At 40.1% G+C, this 21,217-nt stretch overlaps 1 protein-coding gene across 1 annotated transcript in view; it reads right to left on the bottom strand.

Moving 5' to 3' along the window:
- LOC129369435 (protein TANC1-like) overlaps positions 1-20,805 on the bottom strand; it is a 41,489-nt gene extending 20,684 nt beyond the window's left edge. Inside the window, exons 1-10 of the mRNA XM_055044829.1 lie at positions 20,728-20,805; positions 20,454-20,558; positions 19,321-19,512; positions 15,702-15,794; positions 14,051-14,181; positions 11,660-11,960; positions 10,738-11,019; positions 3,629-3,745; positions 3,189-3,479; positions 2,365-2,468 (exon numbers count right to left, since the gene is read on the bottom strand). Of these exons, the coding sequence (XP_054900804.1) occupies positions 2,365-2,468; positions 3,189-3,479; positions 3,629-3,745; positions 10,738-11,019; positions 11,660-11,960; positions 14,051-14,181; positions 15,702-15,794; positions 19,321-19,512; positions 20,454-20,529 (1,587 nt within the window). The 5' untranslated portion in view covers positions 20,530-20,558; positions 20,728-20,805. The remainder of the gene's footprint in view (positions 1-2,364; positions 2,469-3,188; positions 3,480-3,628; positions 3,746-10,737; positions 11,020-11,659; positions 11,961-14,050; positions 14,182-15,701; positions 15,795-19,320; positions 19,513-20,453; positions 20,559-20,727) is intronic.
- Between the last annotated feature and the right edge of the window lie 412 nt (positions 20,806-21,217).

Raw genomic sequence — 21,217 nt, 5'->3', positions numbered from 1 at the left:
TATTTTACTTTTACAAAGAAATTTCTTTTGCATTAATCATCCGGTACCAAAACTGTATTCAGCTAATGACAATTTCATTTTCGAATTTTCAGCCCAAGTTGCAATAATTTACTGCAACACTTTTAAATAGTAGAGGAGATACACAGCTGTATAATTTAAAGCATCTCTTCGCATACCTATAGAAATACACAACAGAGGAGCAAATTAATCTATATTACTTTAGTATTGAGTGTTAATGTAATAAAGACATAACAAGAAAAATGTCTGCAGAAAGTTGTTTTCTTTGTGTGTGTGAATCTCAACCGGAGCTACTGTACATCCAGCAGATGAACACACAATTCCTCTCCCAACACACAGAGCAAACGCAAGCTGTTTTATTCAGGCAGGGGACAAAAAAGAAAAGTAACAAGAATAAAAACAAAAGAATAAAACAAGCACTACTGATGAGACCAGGGGAAAAAAAATTACAATTATTTGCTTGAAGATTTGCCGTTTCTCTGTGGCGTTTCTTTTCACAGCAAGAGCAAATACTCCAGGTCTGACTGATTACAGGTCTGAGTGTGAGATATGGGTAGTTCACACACATCAAAGATTTTGCTTTTGAGCAAACATCCTCACCATCACAAGCAGTCGGACTAGTTCCCATGGAAACTCTTATTGAGGCCAAGTTAGTAAATTTAGAAGCTTCTATGTCATCTGTGTGATGCACTCAGCAGCATGCTCTACATGCGCCCAGAAACAGAGACCAACACTCTGACACTGGTGTCACAAATGTGCAGCCGTGCAACTCTTTGAACATGGGACAAAAAAACAACCCCCCCCAAAAAAAAACTGAAAAACTGCCTCCAACTACCTAAATATTTTGTATGATGCTGGATACACTCATTGATCCCTGGAGTGCTGTTCAGAATGGCTTATTGTATTGTTGTATTCAAAAATAAAAATAAAAAACTGGCAAGACTACAGAGAACAAACAAATGGAAAGACACTGAGGGCATTCCTATAATACAAATGTGATTTCTTCCTTTCATCTGGTGTAACTACAGGTGAGTCAGCCGTCTACTCAGCAGCAGCATAAGCAACCATATAGACATGTTCTCTGAGATAATGTGAGAGTGCAGTTGTGCTTTCTCCTGAATGTGTGCGTTTTTCCAGTTCCATTTCTGCTGTGAGGAAAGGGGTCAGCTTGGAAACAGAAACTCTGTTTGGGTCCAAATCTGGTTTAAAAGTGTGTAGTTCCAGGCATTAGTTTCGCAATCGTCTGATTGCAAAATATCTCTTACTTCAAAGCAGTGCTATCTTTAGAAGAAACAGAAAAAGGGAGGTCAGTTTGCTTAAGCATAAAAGCATTTTAATGTCAACTTTTAACCGCCTTTACAAATTGCAAAAATATTGAATATAATTTGCTTATTGGAGTAAAAATTCAAATAACCTCTTCAAATAAAAACCCTGCCATAAAGGTTAGAATTTAACTTTCTTACTTCAGATTAAAAACTTTTCCAGCGATGCATTTTATCCCTTGAAGAACAAAGCATGAATATTTATCTGTGAGTTCAAGGTCGAGAGTTTAATGCACACCTTTATAGGTTTACAGAATAAATTACTGTGATTCTGTTTTCTGGGCTTCTAGAAGAAACACAAAAAACAACACAGTCACTTCAGCAACATTTATATCCATTAATGCTGACAAAGTCTATTAAAAGACAAAGGAAGCTTACATTATCCCATTTATTTCCAATTCTCTCCTTTGACTATATGAATGTTTTATAATTGATGTTAAGAGACTCCGAGTTTTAAAGTGATTAATGCTTGAAACCCTCATATGCTTCAGATCTGCTTTTATTTTACAAGCCATCCATATCCTTCAGATCATACCTTTATTAATACCTAAAGAACAAAAACCCACAGTGAGACATTACTTTATTTCTACTTTATCGCTTAGAAATATATATTATTTTTTACAATATTTATTTCATTATTAAATATATCAGCTGTTTAAATTAAATATGGGTCTTATTTTATTACCCATCAGTCTTCCCACTATTATTACAATTTCAGAATCCGTTAGGATTTGTATATCTTCCTTCAGCATCTCTTCATCCTCATCAATAACACAATCACAATTTCAAACCGTCACCTCTGTCAGTCTTGTTTCTGTCATTCCTTTTATATTTGTTTCTTTCGTTGTTTGTTTGGTCTTGTTCATAGCAGTCTGTTTATATATGTATATTTATTTATATTCAACCAGTTGGTAGCCTATGGCTTTAGATACTCATTTATGAAAAATGAAGAGAAAGGTTTTATTTATTCCAAAAACAAAAAGAACAAAAAGAAAATGTAAATGCATCTAAATTTTCATATTACCTTGGCAGCCAGGCATCTCGCAGCCTCCTTCTTCTGTCCTGCATTATCACTTGTTCCTGCAGCAGAGCTCTGGTTGGAGGCTGCTTTTCCCTGTTTGTCTCCAGCTGTAGCAAAGCACAAACCAATATCAAGAAATGCAAAGCTACCATAAAGAAAATCAGTAAAATAAATGCATAATTAGAACATCTCCATGCTGGAAAGCATTTAATTCTCCTGGAAGCTAGATTGGAAACAACAAAATCAAGAGAGAACAAAAAAAGCTTTACTCATCGACTCACAGAGCAGCTCTCCTGCCGTGATGTATCCTTTGTCAAGTTAAAATGAAATGACATTATACAGTAGAGATATCACTAAATAATGCAACAGTGCTGAAAAATAAATGCAACCCAGCCGTTTCCAGGTACTTTGCTTTTATCCTTTAACCTGACAATACTCAGGTCTATAAGCAAGACGCATCAAGAAAATAAAATTCAAATTTGTCCCATCCTGCATTTTCGTCATCATTTCAAGATAAATGTTCTGCACATCGCAGCATGCACCGTGCACTTATGTGCACAATCCACTCGTATGAGAGGACTGTCTTCACATTGTTCAGACAAAAGAACAGTTTCTGTGCCACTCAAGGGAGGAAGAAGAGAGAAAAAAAAACAACAATCTCCCTCTTCTTACAAAACTGCAATCAGTAGACAAACCTCAGGGGAGAACTTGAACAAAGATTGTGTGACCTAGTTGCTAACTACTTGTCAATTTTTTTTTTTTCTCCCAATAACTCAAAATAATTTGATTCACTGGAGGATAATGAATTCAGTTTAAACTAATCTTACATTTAGGGGAGGATTTGGGGCTGTGGGGGTCACTGGCGGCTCCCTGTGGCGTTCGCATTCCGTGGCAGCTGAGGGTCACAAGCCGCCAGATGATGGCAGTCTTGCCCGCTCCGGCGTTCCCCACTACGACTGCGCCACGGCCCTCGCAGGTGCTTGTTTTCCTCAAGACTTCCTCCAGCCGTGTAAATAGCCAGTCCCGCCCGACGAAAGGCGTTTCTGCGGTGACCCCGGGGACTTCGAACAGCAGCGGTTTTAGCATTATGTCTGTTTGCTTGAATGGCACCAGTCTCCCTGCACACAAGGGGAGGGCGGAGTTCACACAGTTTGAGAGTGGATAACTTTATGCATTCTGAAGAGATGGGAAGAGGGATTTACAGATCCGTTGGTGCTTCTGCAACCTACTGAATGAAAAAATACCCCGAAGTGAAAGCAGAAAATACCTTTGGAGTCATCACTTGTGCGCCCAGCTGTGTTGTGCTTTCGGACGGAGCCCCGGTGCCCCGAAGCCCTTTGGTTGTCCAGATAACTCAGATCCTCCAGTCGAGTGGAGCTTGTTGCTGTGCAGAGAGAATGGGTTGGAAATAATTCAGTGTGTGAGAAACATGCAGGAAATGTGCATTAAAAAAAAAAACCACCTGCATACTGCAGATATGCAAGTCAATTACTGTATCCATGGAGATGTGAGCCATAAACAGATAAAGATACAAGCTCAGTGACCTTGAGGAGACAAGACGGAGAAAGCAGGAATGAACATATCTCACATTCAGTAATCTGAATCTGACGAAGGCATAAAATGCCTTTTGTACCTTTGCCAAAAGGAATTTTGACAAAGGCGTCGGATGGAATACATCTGATTGTAATGCAAGAATGTGTTGGTCAACCAGAAGCCAACTTGGAAAATGAGAAACATTTCATTCAAGTTCGCAAAAAAAAAAAAAAAAGCACATTCCAACTATAAACCCATTCACGCCACAGAGTTTATCATAGCCTACTTTCAATGATTTTTAGCTGAGTTTCCCCTCTATGTTGCAGGAAACAGTAGGAACTAAATGGGTCGTGAACCTTTAAAAGAAAAAAAAAAACGAGTTTTTTTTAAAACATCCAGCAGCAAAACTGAGCCAAAAAGAATGAAAGAACAAGTCAACTGTATATTAACAAAGCTCTGATGACTCAAGACTTGATGATGCACAAAGGGTCTCATTACTTTCTGTGTGCCAAAGTGTAATGTATGACCACTACCTAGTTGTCTAATCACACCTAAATGTGGACCTTCCAGCAATATTTCCATTAAGGAGCCGAGTGAGGATTTACCTCTCTTATTATGGAAGACTTTTAACTGATTATTTCAGTTCAGTTTCCTTTATTAATTCATTTATTGAGGTAGGGTTGACAAGAACGAACACGTACAGTAAATTTTAGCATTTATAATCTAATCTATTTTATAATGCCTCGCTTGATTGTATAAAAAAAAAAAAAAAAAAGCAAATATCTTTCAATGTTTAAAATGCAAATCATCAAGACCATACGATACAAAAAGCTATTAGTAAAACTAAATGAGTTCAAATAATAATGGTGCTGCTTCAGGTTTAATATGAAGTGATGAGTCATGGTTCACTGTTCGCTCTGCAGGTGAGGAGTTTCACATGTTGACCTCTCATGCAGAGAAGGCTGGTGGTCCCAGGAGGTTTCACCTAAAGTCGCCTGATAATTCCCACTGTCTGGTTCACAAGTTATCCAAAAAAAAGCTCAAAGGTTGCTGAGCAACTGAGGACCCTCACCATATAAGCAGGTAGAAATATATCCGAGGTAAGAAAATTTTTGACATTTCAAAGTTCATTAGATTCAGTTTCTCAAGCAGATAGAGGAGAGTAGAAACAGGACTAGAAAGTGATGCTCTCTCTGGAGAGACTCAGAAATAGCTTTAATAATAAGCTATAATACTTTTATGTTACTGTGTGATTATCACCATATAAAAAACATTTACATGCTATAAAAATCTGTTCATTTTAAGGTTTAGCTGCTTTTCTGGCTGGTAAGCTTGCAGGGAAGAAAAAAAACTCTATTCTGGTTTAATCTGTTTGTAGTTCCTCTCTCTCTGAGTTTAATCCAAGCGGTTTATGAATCCAAGCATGGCAGGGAACCAGCTAAATAGATTACATCCACTGCAAGTAGAACTGTTTCTGCTTACTGGGATAAAAGTTGTTTTTGTTTATTATTTTGCTTATCTTTAAGCTTTTATCTTCTAAAGTTTCTAATCATTATTATTATTCATTTTTTGGTTAATTGGTGTATTAACTGTGTGTTTCATAATGTGCTTATTGAGATTTTATGTGCCAGACCCAGCAGAAGTACAACAACACTGTAACAGGGAAGGAAAATGGTGCATGACATTCAGATTGTGCTTTGGTGTGCGTCTCTACCAGCTTTGCACATCCAAAGACTGACAATTGTACAAACCTTTATTTTTAATAGCTCAAGCTCAGTCATGGTAAATGAAGAGTCAGAGAACAAGTTCACAATTTATTTTTTAGCTCAGTTTTTTTCTAGGATTGCTTTGTATTCAGCATCCCAGTCAACTCATTTAAGCGGCCAGCTTCCCTTCCCCAATTGTTAAAAAAAAAAAAAAAAAACATGTCCCACAGTATGACGCAGCCACCACCATGCGAACTTTCTGCCACAGAAACCGCTGACAAAATGCTAGGCCAGGAATATTTTTTATAACCTAAATTACAACGTTACCCCTGCCTTTTCTGGTGTTTTCCTTTGTCATCATTTTGCTGTTTGTTCTCCATTGACAAACATCTGATGCTTTCACAGACACATGGATTTATACTCAGGAGGATTCTACTTGGAGTAATTAGATTACTTCTAGAGGCAGCTGGTTGCACTGACATATATGCAGAAGAGAAATGGATTGAAATCTGTAAATCTGATATTACTGTTCTCCTCAATCTGTTCAGAGTGAAATTAATAAAAAGGGAGAATCCTTTTGGGCTGTAAAAGACCAAAACATAAGGGATACAAAATGTGCCAAACTTATGTCTCATAGTTCAAGAATCTTACAGTGCAGTGATAGTCCTAGCATTTTTTTTAAAAAATGCATGTGGCTGCTCTTTAGCAATACAAGTATTTTTCATTTATTTCACACAGCGAGATAGAGACACAGAAATGTATTAAATTACTGTACATCCTTCAACCCACACTTCTAAGACCGTGTTCTTCTGATACATCTGCTAGCCCTATGTGTCCATCATCCTCCAGAAGCAGCAGAGTGTTACTGTGAGAGACTATGATTGAAGGCTTGTGAATATTATAATTTACTGGGCTGTTAAGAGAGCATAAAACCTGTTCTGTGGACAACATGGGTCTCCCTTATGTGAAACAAATCAGTTTGAATCACTATCATGAAACTAAGAATACAACTTGACCAGTGTGGTGCAAGGAATATGCAGCAGAAAAGTAAAATATCAAAAAAACACATGCACACACGCACACATTTCTTCCACCAGACTGCAGAAGGCTTTTAGGACATGGCACATGCATGAAATTACAAACAAGAGTGGAGAATTACAGCTTGAAAGAACATCCACAGTGAGAGGATGGAGCACAGTCTGCAGAAAAACGGTGTGAAGGAGGTGTGGAGTGGGATGAGAGAGAGCGAGGAAGAGAGAGAGATTACTGGCTAAAGACAGCCAGGCCAAATGTCTGAGAGAACCAACGATACAGTGAATGAGTAAAAACATGTTTTTAATCAGTTTGACTTAGAGAAACCAGAACAACTCATCCTTCCACCCGTTCGCTGTCCAACCTATCCCACACTCACTGCCCACCTTCATCCTTGCTACTGATGACTGTGTAGCCGATTGCCCCAGAACACTTGTTGGTCCTTCAACATTTTAAAGGTTAACTATTCAGCCCTGGACAAGCCCCAGGCGTCTCTGAGAGGTTAACATCATTTAAAGACCTATTAACAGGTGGAACAATCACTCGGGCTAAATGTTTCTACTTCAGAGGAATTCAGAAAATGGGGTTAATTTCAAAAGTGGTTTTGGCACAAAGATTATATTCAGAAATTTCTGACAAGTTATGGTTTAAAAATCGCACATGTTTTTCTGTCACTAGCATGCCTACAATTCGCAGTCCTTCTAATAGGATGCAAAAGACAGACATTGTGTGAAAAATAAAGAAGATGCAGTTATGAACATAAAATTACTGCTGTCACTAGGTACCGACACCAGGCATGCACCGATTTACCAGCTAGGCGAATTATTGTTGTCGGTTTCCTTAATTTTGAGAGATTAGCGATCGACCGACAGTTGCATGCAAAGCCGATCTAATTCCCCAAGTTCATCTACCTGCCTAAAAAGTCTAAAAATCAACCACTGTCCTCTTCTGCTCTAACTTTAGGGAGGTGATACTTGCATAATAAAATGTATGGAATTTTACGTTCACCTGCTCCATCTATAAGCTTTAAATAGCTTCTTTGGAGATCTGATTCACTCACTATCATTTTGCAGTTATGATCTGTGTTGATCTGTATTATCTAGTTAAGCAGTATGTTGTAAACTCATCATATAAATTGTGAATGAATAAACTGAAATAAAAAAAATAGACTGGCCCACCATGTCTTCATGTTTGCAGTTAACAATAGTGACATTTCAGACAAAAAGCAACAGATTAAGTTTTTTAAGAATTGGTAATTGGTGAGTAGCCAAAAACCTGTAATCGGTGCACCCCTAGCCATCACTGTTGCACAGCTCGGTGCAGACAGCATGCTGGAGCAGATAGCCTGACTAATTCAATTCTAAAATATTGCTTGGTAAACTGCTGTTGTTCCAGGAGCAGAACTGCAAAAGTGTGACTGGCTATGTTCTATCATCGACTGGTGTTTGAGATGGCAAAGCAGATGCTCAAAAACCACAATTAAGTCAGTTTAAAAAAAAAAAAAAAACAGAAACCACCCTATAAAGTCGGATTTCCTGCTTAGACAGTCAGAGGTTTCTTACCAACCTCAATTTCAAACCCCAATACAAAGTACTTATCTGCACTTGTCTCAGTTGTATCCAACTACAGTAAATGAGTCACAGCAGCAGCACTGAGCAACATCTGTTTAAACACATGTTTCTGCATGGTTACAATGCCAGAAAGCACTATGGAGCTGAAAATATTCAGCAACATCGCTGTGATCAACAGCAGCAAAAGCCCATCGACTTTCTCTCACGGAAGATGCCATTCACAGATCTGTGCTCGGATTTCAAAGGTATTTCAAAGGCAGCATTAGAAACAGCTACAACTTAATAAGGTCAACAAAGAGACTGAAAGCAAACAAAATAAATAAATAAATCTAAAAAAAAAAATAAAAGAAAAAATTTAAAAGGCTAAACCAATTAAAATGTCATTCCCACATTTCAAATCTATCATAACTGTTACATTTGTTGAAGGACAACAGAAGCAATGATTTTGCTTAATAGTGTTTCATTACATGACCTTATGACACCAGCTTACGGACAGGATTTAGTCAAGGCAACATTAAAACAAGATTTACTACAGGCTTTTGTTAATCTTCCATCCGTTCAATAGAAGCAGCAGTTTTGAAATGTATGAATTCATCAAGGCAAACCCCATAAAATGCTCAGTTTGTAAAGCTGGCGAATAAACTTAGCTGAAGTTAAATATGTCAGCCAAATAAATTGTTTCACTTCAACAGTAACAATGTGTACCTTGTAAAAATGCCTGGTCCCACCACAGTTCTAGCTGCAAAGGAGCAAATGCCATTACTAGGGGCTTCTCATTCAGAACAAACCAAACACAAAGCTGAAGGAAGCTGAGGAATAATATTATACACTTGTTTTGCGGAAAGATAACGCAGTAACCCATTCAGTTTATCTCAATTACACAACAGCAACTGTTACAAATGACAACTGAAATTTACAAAACAAATGGGCCAAATTAATCTCCGAGTTTTAGAGAATCCAAATCAAATTCAAGATTCTCAATCAAATTCAGATTCATTCAAAACCTAGAAGAACCTCTCACCCACCTCCAGCTCTCTCCCAACATCTCCCATAAAGTTCACCGCCATTTCATATCATATCACCAAGTATGATAAGACATGCATCTTGCATTAAATACAGAACATATATGGGGAAAAGTTACTGCAGCCAGAATTGGATTTATAAGAATGTGGCCCCTCAGCTTGAGCCAGTTTTGATGCCTTATCCACAAAAGAAGAAATTGTCCTGTTAGTGCAAATTACAATTCATTAATAGGTTGTCCAATGCAGTTGATACATGATAAGTTCAATGCTTCCCCTGAGCAATAGCTACATGTTGTTCCCCCCAAAATTGCTATTCATAAAATAAAAATCTTCAAGTCTTTGGGGCAATGAGCTGCTGCCCCAGTAAACTCAATCTCAAGTCAAGCCCACCAATCTGGAAGTATAATTTCAAATTACAAACACAACAACAACAACACATGACTATCTAGGCTTTCAACTGACAGTAAAATTAGATCCCAGTATTGCCTCTGAAACATGCACTAGTTTAAATGTGTGCTTCAGCTTTAATTTAAAGGCAGCATTTTGTGTATTTAAACTGATTCACACAATTATAGTTCTGCTACAACATTTTTCATCCAGCAGTAAGTTAGAATCGCATGTGATCTTGCGTCGTTAATCTTACTGCTCATTTAGCCTTATGCATTTGAATTCCTAATGAATCTGAAATGGGATTGTTGCAGCCACTGTACATGCGGCTTGGTAAATCTTTATTCCGAAATTCATCAAGAGTGTCTAAATGAAAGCACCAGCTGACAGACAGAAAAAAAACACAACAAAAAACTGGCAGGCATTACTGTGAATCCGCTCCTCAGGGAATTTCTCCTCTTTGCTTCCACCACAAATGATCTGACATCTAAGGGAAGAAAAAGAGCCTCGCGCACCAGCAAAAGATCGTGACTGTGGAGAGAAAGGGAGGGGCGGCGTTACTTTTATGACAACTGGAGGCCTCCCAGGACTTTTAACTGGTGCTGCTCACAGAGCGTACCCAGCCTCGGTGGCAAGTAGAGCACCAGTTCGAGGTGCTCTGCATGGCAGAGATCTTGCAGATTATGCCTCTACTGTATTTAGAAAGTGGCGAATCAACAATCAATTCAATCAATTTGCCATTCACACCAGATTAGTTCCTCCATTAATTAATCACCCAGGTCACAGCTGTTACGTTTATGCGCTCATTAGCCGACTTCATGTACAGTATAATGGGAGCTTAGGCAACTCTTTCTCACTAATTGTGTCTCATTTGTTTAAAGTTTATGAAGGTGTGAAAATGGGTGTGATGTGGCCTAAAGAAGCATTAAGATCGGGACTATTTTCAGATTTCCTAGAGTCTCTGCTGCTTGATTAGAGACTTCAACTTAAATATGATTCAGAGAAATTCATGGAAGATTATGAGCTTTGTATTGTGCATAAAGGTGGATCTGACTGGAGAGTTCTAGCCACATGTGCCATTTTCAAAACTCCTCAAGCACACAGCACGTCTCCGTTAAGCTGTACCTGCCACTGAATTTGGACGGGGCATCACAAGCGAGGAGAGGCCCTGAATGTGGTGCTGTGGGAGGGGTCTTTTTGGTGCTGGTGGAGTCCTGGGCTCCATGATCTCACTCTTGGGTAAGGCGTCAGGTTGTGGAGCTGTCAGATTGTCTCTGGTTTGCCCAGGCTGGCGGTCGTCGCCCGCGCGGCCCATGACGCCGCCGCTGCCCCCGGGGCCCTCCTCCTTTGTCAGAACGTCGCTGGAAGTGCTGCGCTCCTCATTCTCAGAGGAGCTTGTGATGGTTGCTGAAATGGGGAAAGAAAATCTGGTTGAAATATGCTGAGAACAGCCTGGGGTACGGTTGTAAACTTTTTTTTGTTATAAGATGTAAAATACAACATGCATTTTACCTAATCAATAGATAAAAACAGGAGACATGACCTCTTTGATCAGCGGGGCTTCATTGCACTTGATGTGTCTTTTGTAATCAACTATAAATACAAACTCTATTTAAGGAGAAAAAAAAAGTGTCCTATTTTGAGAGAATCAGACCCATACGCAACAAAGACAGCAGTGTCCCAGTTTTGACAGCAGGGAACTGAAGCCTTAAGGCCGAGGTGGCACAAGCGGCTCAGAAAAACCACATGTGAGGTTAGGGTTATGTTTGAAGATTTAAAACCTATTTATGTTCAAATAACTTTAAAGACTTTTTTTAATGTCAATAGTTCCACCATGCATTATATAGATAAATAAAAATAGATTTATATATATATATATATATATATATATATATATATATATATATATATATATTTTTTTTTTTTTTTTTTTTTACAGCTGACTGTGTTTTCTCGTTTACCGACTCCTGCAGCTGCTGAAGAAAAAAAACAAGAAAAAAAACATGTGAATGTAGAAAAATACAATTTAAAGACGTATCATATTCACCTATAATTCCACTGTCCTTGCTCTCCAAGGTTGAGGTGGGGCTCTGCGTTGGAGGCCCAGGACTGCTCACAGAGATCAGTCCAGAAGTAGGACAGGGGGTAGGGCTGTGTGCAGGGCTGGATAGAGTCCCACAGGGGCTGCTGCTGGAGCCACGATGAGGAGAGGATAAGGGTAAAGGCTGGGGAAGGGACTGGCCTCCAGCGCTGGTGCTCAGGGTGCATGTGGGGCTCTCTGTACAAGGGGAAGTGGTGCTGCAGGTAAGAGTTGAGCTGGGACTCCCCTCTTGGGCAGAGGCGTCTCCCTAAAACAAATAGAAGAAAGACAAGATATTTTGTATATAATATAAAATGTATCTGATAACTTAAGAGAAAAGGTAAAAAAAATGACTACTTCAAGTAAAAGAAACTAAAGGGCTTTTACTACTGCACATTTATGGGAAGAGGTAATTGTACTCAATTAAGAGTATGTGAACATATTTTTACTCAAGTAAAAGTGAAAAGTGAAACATAGCCATCCAAAAAAAATTACTCATGTTAGAGTAAAAAAAATATTTGGCAAAAAGTCTACTCAAGTACTGAGTAGCTCATCCAATTATTATTTAATATTTAAAAATTACATCAGATGGAGCAAAATATAAATTTTAATGGTCATTTTGGTATTTTAAAAATGACAATAATTTATAGAAGTAAAAAAAAATAAAATCAGGCAAATATTTTTTTTTCCAAATCATTTTCTGTCAACATAAAACTTATGAACTGCAGGTATGTGACTGGTGAGTTTTGGTTTTTCCATTCAGTGGGTAAAAAATTCAGGAATTTACACAACTAAGAGTAGCAATACTTCATAGTAAAATTACTTAAGTAAAAATTTCAAAACTATTCCAATTTTTTTTTTTTTCAGAGAAAAAAGTTGCTCACGTAAATGTAACTGAATAAATGCAACTAGATATTACCCAATTTTGTGTTCATGTTTGCAGTTAGTTTTACACTTTGTCTGACAAGGTATAGTTTTTTTGAATGGGATGCTGGAACTTGTTGCATGTTTGTGACAAAATATTTGCAGCACATGGTAAATACCGTTTTGTCTAAAATATAAAAATGTGACGTGAACACATCTGATTTGGTCATGTTTAAAGAATGTTGTTTGCATCATAATTTTTGAAGCAAAAGTAAAATGTGTTTTATAAGCCCACCAGAGAATAAATAAGATGAAGCAGTAAGAATCTGTAGACGTTAACTTCTGATGTAAAGATCAGACTTTGGACTTCCTGTGACTCTTCATGTCTGCAGGAAACAACCCTGGAACAGTGAAGGAAGCGGCTCTCGCAAACATTCACAGTGGATTTCTTCCATTTCAAAATGATTGTGAGCTAATTCCATAATCCATCATTCGATTTTTTTTTTTTTTTTAAACAAGAATCTCATCCTTGTGACAGAACTTGCCTTCATGCTAATGCATGGGAAGGAGGAGGTTTAAAAAAAAAACTGTCAGATAGGAATCGAAATATATCATTTTCACAGTTTTCATAATGAAAACTAATTTAGTTACTATAGAAATGTGCAATTTACTCCCAAATCAAAGTTCTAACATGCTGCTGCTTCACTCAGATCTAAAGGAAAATATACAAATTTGATAGTGAATAGTTTTTACAGCAGTAATGGGGCAATGTAATTTACTATGCTAAGCTGACATAATTTAAGTACAGGACAATAAATCTGTCAAATACATTTTGAGCATAAAAAGTTTATTATAGTATAACCATCCACAAATGTATGCAAAGTTAGAACCGCAGGGATACAAACTCTCACTGCAAAAATCAATAAATAAATATCCTTATTTGATTTTATCACACATCCTGGGAGATTTTGGTCCTAAACTGCAGAGTTTTAGAAGAAGAAGCTAAACTAACCCCAGCTGAAGATCCTTTACCCTTTCATTTAATTGAGTGGATTTACAGTCTCCTCATTACTGATGCAACATTTCTGCAACACAGAAACTGTTGGGAGGCAAAGCGCTGGAGCTTAAACAGCTCCTTATTATTCCCTTTGTACCAGAGCCTCATCTATCTTAGCCAGGACAACCCACATTCCTCACATGAACCGTGCTATCTCTGCAAAGCTGACTGAATCTGGAGCTCAGGTGGTGGAATGAGGCTGAGAAAATGGGCCAAGGCTGAGCAAGGCAAAGGCACAGAGACTCACAGAGGGGTTAAAACCTGTCGGATGCTGAGTAGAAATGGAGCTCTGTGGACGACGATATAAAAATAAATAAATCTACTTTTGTGTATGTTATCTTCATAAAATGACTATTAAAAAAAGAAAGGCAAAACAAAATCTATATTTTTCATGCTTAATGACCTCAGAGAGGGCTGTAAATCAATGGACATCCCACCTTTTTTTCCCTCCTGTCCTCCATAGCAGAGCTAGCAGTGCTGCCCGTTGTTTCGCCCAATAAGAAGCATAGTCTGGTCATCAGTTCCTGGGTAGAAAGGGAGGAGCCGAGGTGGGGCTCCACGTGGAGGTCTGACGGGGACACACAAAATCAATATTTGCTTAAGAATGGCAAAATGGGAGAACGACAATCAAAAGAATACGGACACCGCCCATTTTAGCTCCATTTTGTTTGCGAGGTTCCCACACCTACAAGATACGTATGCATCCACAGGTCAGTACGGACCTCCCTTGTCACCACCCGCTGCCCCACACCCACCCAGCCGCACCAGTTATGACTGCACAAACAGCAGCTCTCCAGTCCCCCGACTGGGGAAGTAGCGGGAGGTTTTGTGAGGTTCCCCCCGTTTACGCCTGCCAGGTGCTCACTGTCGAGAGACGGGCGGCGAATTTCAATGAACTCAGCAGAGAGCGCCGGCTCTCGCCTGCACCGTTTCTCCGGGAAAAACTGGGCCGACACAAGCCATGTGCTGCATTCATTCATCACTGTTTAAGCCTCCCCTCACGCCGTGACCCCAGCCCAGCCGACGCGTGTGCTCAACCTCAGCAATGAAAGGCTGAAGAAGAGTTGTTGTATTTGTAAATGTCTGCGCCCACCGTTACGTTACTACGTCATCTTACCACATGCATGTACTGATCTCAGCTGAGTCACATGAATACTGAGTAGGCATAAAACCCCCCACAATAAAAAAAAAAACAAAAAAAACAGGATGACTGAGCATCACGGATTTCAAGAACAGTTCACTCCTCCTCAAACATCTTCTTGTTAAAACATCACATTCATTTCTCACTGCCTCCACTGCTTCATTCTCATTCCGCTTTCCATTTGAAGATCCCGCACCACATTACTTTTGTTTGTTTTTTATATGCATTTCATTCTCTTGGACTGCACAATGTGCCAATCACAAGACTATAATTGAAAGAAAATTAAGGTTGATTTCAAGGGGCAAGCTTCACCATTTTTGTTTTTGCACGTTTCGCCCCTCAACAAGCAGCAGAAAACTTAGTTGAATATGTGCACTTTAAAGAGGTGTAGAGGGAGGAAAAGTTTCCTTTCAGTTAGCATAGTCCAATCTGGAGTAACATGAGGACATTTCTGCATGTCCAGTACTATTCATCAAACCACCTGGCAGTTGCCAATGGAAACGGGAAGCTGAGAGGTGCCTGGCAACTGGGAGGGGAAGATGCCTCACGAAATCTGTTTAGCCTAAGGGTAGCCCTCTGGTCAAAAGCACAGGGAAAAACAAAAGCTCGAGGAGGTGTATTTACACCACGACGGCTTTGATGTAGCAAAATCTGCGCAAACAAAATTTAGTGAGGACTCGGAAGACAAAACAGCTCGTCGCTTGAAACCACAAAGACAATTTTTACCCTACACACACATCTTTGAGAAAAACTTATTTTCAAGCCTTTGGGGTGTAACTAGCACGCAGACAAAACACACTTTCTTTCTATTTTGCCTCATTCATTCCTCTGCCTCAGCCCCCACTCGGACTCTTATTCAGCTTCATTGATCAGTACCTGGGTGGGGGGCTGGGGGGAGTGAAACAGCCACGATGCCAAAAAACACACCCATGGGCTCCCATTCTCACCTCTGTGGTCCGGCTTGCCACGGCAGGAAGCAAAGATGAGAGCTTCTCTCGTACTGGAAGAGCCGTCCACATACTCTGGCTTCCTCGCCCGTCCTTTGGCCACGGCAGAGAGGCAGGAGAGAGAGGGAGGAAGAGCAAGCCAGGGTGGGAGGCAGGGATTGGAGGGTGGAGAAAAGGAGGGATGAAAAAAAGTGAGTGAGAATGAGAGAGAAGGAGAGAGGGAGATTAAGCCTGCCCAAATGAGATCTGCGGTGCAAAATTTTGAATTGTGTCCCAGGAGTATACAGCAGAATGTACACAGAGAGGGCCAAGCATACAAACGTTATTCACACTATTGTAGGTGTTTATCTCTGACATATTAATGCCTCTGCTGTGTGGCTGCGTGCGTGCGTGTGTAAGAGTGAGTGTGTGTCTGTGTGTGGTCGGGGAATCGGTGCTCTCTCATGTGTGTGGGTGTGTCTCAAATTATGCATCAGCATCTCAGGGTTGTTGGAAGCAGGTTCTCCTGGAGAGGAGATGAGACGCTCAGGGATGAGGCGTTTGCAAACACGGGAGTGTGCTAATTTGGTATTCTCAGGGGGGGAAGTGACCGTTTGAATCGTGTGTGTTGACAGACTGAGGGAAAACTCTGCAGAGTAACACACTGTAGTTATATCTGATTGTACATGACCGCCAAAGAATTTGGGGGCTCGGGCGCTACAGACATTAACTTGCTGTAATTTTCCCTTCCCATTTGCTCAGGCTGCGGCAAGGATTCATGCAATGAAATGAAATAGGACTTTTTTTTTTTTTTTTCCTGAATGGCTAGCTGGACTTGCTAAAAGATACTGCCACCTACTGTTTCTCCAAATGTAAGGCATGCCTGATATGTGTAGGAGAAATCAATGTTAGTCTAGTTTTTGAACTTGCTCAAGAAATGTGCTCATTTTAAAGTTCCATCGCTTGCAAACTGTACTGTCTTTTCACTCTTCCACTTTATGAAAAAGGGATAAATACAAAAAAAAAATACTTTCAAAACATTACCACATTCCTTAAATCCAGTTGCAATCAAGGAGCCCATCGGAGAAGCAGGGGTGCACTTCCTGGAAATCGTTGCAGCATTTACAATTTCAAACAAAATTAACACTGATAATTTATCTGACAGAAGACAGCTGCAAAGATTTAGAAATACTGCTCTGATGATAGGCATGATCAAACTGTGCAAGTAGGACTCTTTTCTTAAGTGCTCGCGGTCTCATCTGCTTCACTCTGTCACTCCCTCGGCTCCTGATTTTTGCTTTGCAGTTGGGAGGGAAGGGGAAGAGAACAGAGGAGACTGGCTTGCAGAAACTAAGACATACAGTTAGGGCCAGAAATATTTGGACAGTGACACAGGTTTTGTTATTTTAGCTGTTGACAAAAATATGTTCAGAAATACAATTTATATATAATATGGGCTGAAAGTGCACACTCCCAGCTGCAATATGAGAGTTTCCACATCCAAATCGAAGAAAGGGTTTAGGAATCATAGCTCTGTAATGCAGAGCCTCCTCTTTTTCAAGGGACCAAAAGTAATTGGACAATGGACTCTAAAGGCTGCAAGTAACTCAAAAGGCCTTTCCCTCGTTAACCTGTAATCAAGTAAGTAGTTAAAAGGTCTGGGGTTGTTTCCAGGTGTGTGGTTTTGCATTTGGAAGCTGTTGCTGTGACCAGACAACATGCGGTCAAAGGAGCTCTCAATTGAGGTGAAGCAGAACATCCTGAGGCTGAAAAAAAAGAAAAAAATCCATCAGAGAGATAGCAGACATGCTTGGAGTAGCAAAATCAACAGTCTGGTACATTCTGAGGAAAAAAGGAATTGACTGGTGAGCTTGGGAACTCAAAAAGGCCTGGGCGTCCACTGAAGACAACGGTGGTGGATTATCGCCGCATACTTTCTTTGGTGAAGAAGAACCCGCTCACAACATCAACTGAGGTCCAGAACACTCTCAGGGAAGTAGGTGTATCTGTCTCTAAGTCAACAGTAAAGAGAAGACTCCATGAAAGCAAATACAAAGGGTTCACATGTAGATGCAAACCATTCATCAATTCCAAAAATAGACAGGCCAGAGTTAAATTTGCCCCAAAACACCTCAAGAAGCCAGCTCAGTTCTGGAAAAGTATTCTATGGACAGATGAGACAAAGATCAACCTGTACCAGAATGATGGGAAGAAAAAAGTTTGGAGAAGAAAGGGAACGGCACATGATCCAAGGCACACCACATCCTCTGTAAAACATGGTGGAGGCAACGTGATGGCATGGGCATGCATGGCTTTCAATGGCACTGGGTCACTTGTGTTTATTGATGACATAACAGCAGACAAGAGTAGCCGGATGAATTCTGAAGTGTACCGGGATATACTGTCAGCCCAGATTCAGCCAAATGCTGCAAAGTTGATCGGACGGCGCTTCACAGTACAGATGGATAATGACCCAAGCATACAGCCAAAGCTACCCAGGAGTTCATGAGAGCAAAAAGGTGGAATATTCTGCAATGGCCAAGTCAATCACCAGATCTTAACCCAATTGAGCATGCATTTCACTTGCTCAAATCCAGACTTCAGACGGAAAGACCCACTAACAAGCAAGACCTGAAGGCTGCGGCTGTAAAGGCCTGGGAAAGCATTAAGAAGGAGGAAACCCAGCGTTTGGTGATGTCCATGGGTTTCAGACTTAAGGCAGTGATTGCCTCCAAAGGATTCGCAACAAAATATTGAGAAAAAACTTTTTTGTTTGGGTTATGTTTATATGTCCAATTACTTTTGAGCTCCTAAAATGTGGAATGTTTTAAACAAATGTGTACAATTCCTACATTTTCTATCAGATATTTTTGTTCAACCCTTTAAATTAAACGTTACAGTCTGCACTTGAATTCTGTTGTAGAGGTTTCATTTCAAATCCAATGCGGTGGCATGCAGAGCCCAACTCACAAAAATTGTGTTACTGTCCAAATATTTCTGGCCCTAACTGTAAGAAGATGGTTACATCAAGGAGAGGCTCTCTCTTTGACCTATTTTTAACACAAGATGTGCTCCACCCTTTCTTTTATATTCAGGATTCTAACCGATTTAAGAAGAGATTTGGATTATTTATTTAAACTGCACTTTTCATCCACCAGAAAAATATTTTTAAAGAGCTTATTTCATTAACTTTTTATCTCATGTGGAAAGAAAGAAAAGGATTTTTTTAAAACCCTGTAAAATATCAAAAATATCCACCAATACATAAAACTTGTGTGATCTTAAGCAAACTATAGCCAAAACTGTATTTGCTTTGAGTACTCTCATCAATTCTCAGATTATTTAGTGTACAGATCCAAAACAATAAAATGCCCTGACATTGAGCAACCTAATTGGGGAGCATTGCCTTCAGTTGTTTCTCTGAATTATTAACTCTGACAATCTGTCTTGTGTTTTTCGGGCCCTGAGGACCTGCACTTGTACTTTCTGTCATGTATGGAACAACTGAACGCACTCAAGCTCCCTGCTTAACAAAGCGGAGCCATGCAAAGGCATCTCGCTCCCTTCGCGGCTGATCTCTTACGCACAGCTCTTTGTCACCGAGACGTTGTTTTATGTTGACAACTTCAAAGCGACCCACCTTGGAACTTGACGCAGGACTGGGAGGAAACTATGTCGCCCTGGCGAGGGAGAAGCGGGGAGGACGGTAAAGAAATGGACACGCCCTTCGTCAATCTCTTCCGATTTAAACGGCTGCCATCGTGGCCGTGGTGATGAGTGGCACGCTGGCCGCTGCCTCTTTGCTGAATGCAGGGCATGTGCACCTCGACACCTGCAGTGGAATAGATGGGAAAAAGTGTTGATTAGTCAGAACTTTGACCAGGAAGACGGCCATGTCCCTCCTTAGGGAATGCTCGTACATCAGTTCATAATAGAAACATTATAATGTTGACTGCAACAGAAGCATCCAAGCCTAAACTTTGAAATGACAACAAACTCTAAATTCTTCTTAAAATTTACAAATAAAATGTTAAAACGGTGCAGGTGGTTTTGTAATAAATCAGTGTTTAGTAAGCTATTAGTATGATGAGTAAACTGGAAAGATTTACTACAAATAAGTTCTTGTAAATCCGCAAGATCACTAGAGATGAGACGAGGTGAAGTGGTCTTTTTTTTCCCCAAAAGATCAGTCATGCCAGCGCCTACTGTAAACACACTATATGAATTTAATGAGACCGACACAGTTCTCTGTCCTCCACTCTGTTCTTTGCTTCCCCGAGCAGCGCAATATTAAATATTAATGAGCAACATGGTCGCTCTAATACCGAGCTCTACTTATGTCCATGCATCTCCACCGTGCACGCTGAAATCTCCTCTGCACTGCTGCGAGTTGAACGAGGTTTCCTCTGACGGCACCACAAAACATTCAGCAGAGGAACTGCAGACACTCACAAATTCTTTTGGACTGTGTTTAGTAGGTCATGATGTTTGCCTGGCCCCGTCCAACTTTGACTGACACACTTAAAAGTAAAATCAGCGGGACACCGTGTGAAGGACGGAGCACGCGCTGATTAATTAGGCTAATTGGAATGGCTCCATTTGCCTCACCCAGGAGGAGAGAACCTGGATACTGTCGTTTTTACAACCTACAAATGCATTTTCTTGTCTGAATACAAGACTCGGCATTGAAGACAGGCTGGGATAGCCGTGCGTTTTGCACAACACGCCGAGTTTCTCTTCCAACTTTTAGCGCGTCGGTAGTTTTACTCTCACCTGCGTTTCTCTGGCTCTTCTTGTCTCCTTTCTTCCCTCCTCCCTCCTTCTTATTTCCGAACACCGCTCTGAGCATAGCTGGAGTCCTTCTCTGGTCCGCACCGCCTTTAAAAGGAACAAAAAGCCGCACATTAGATTTGAGCACATTACTTCAGGGAAGTCGTTGCGTTTTTTCTGGAGTAGGCTATTCTGAGACCATTACCGTCAGTTTTTTTTTAAAGGTTATTTATTAAACGCAAACAGTCCTGTAGTAACAACGAGAGCTTCGGTTTACCTTTATTTAAGTCTTCCTGGATGCCAGCATGCCTTCACATATAGCCACGGGAAGCAGCAGAGAGACTACTTTCTCTGGCTGGCGGAGTCCAATTAAAGAGTGTGATGATGTGCTGAAACGATCAAGGCAGGCGGGAGCGCGGCTCCTGCGCGGGCACGTGTGCCTCGTGATCTAAATTTGGCTTAAGCATTTTATTTAATTTTTTTTTATTATTATTATTTATATTTCCAGACTTTCATGTTTTCGCTTGAAACATTTTACTTGATCTTTAACAACTGTTATTTATGTCACTGCTGTTGTTGCATATTATCACTATTACAAATGTTAATGTTTGATTAACCTACCACAAAATTGTCATAACAATCACAATCAAGTAAGCAAGTCAGTCAAAAGCGTTCGTGAACTGCAACCCCTTCTGTGAACACCAGGGGGCGGTGATGTTAATAAAATGTTTCTCTTCGTCCACAAGGGGGCGAAACGAGCATCAACC

This window comes from Poeciliopsis prolifica, unplaced genomic scaffold (genome assembly GCF_027474105.1).
Source record: "Poeciliopsis prolifica strain line A6 unplaced genomic scaffold, Auburn_PproV2 SCAFFOLD021, whole genome shotgun sequence".
Taxonomy (NCBI): Eukaryota; Metazoa; Chordata; class Actinopteri; order Cyprinodontiformes; family Poeciliidae; genus Poeciliopsis; species Poeciliopsis prolifica.
This window is presented reverse-complemented; position numbering and strand designations above follow the sequence as displayed.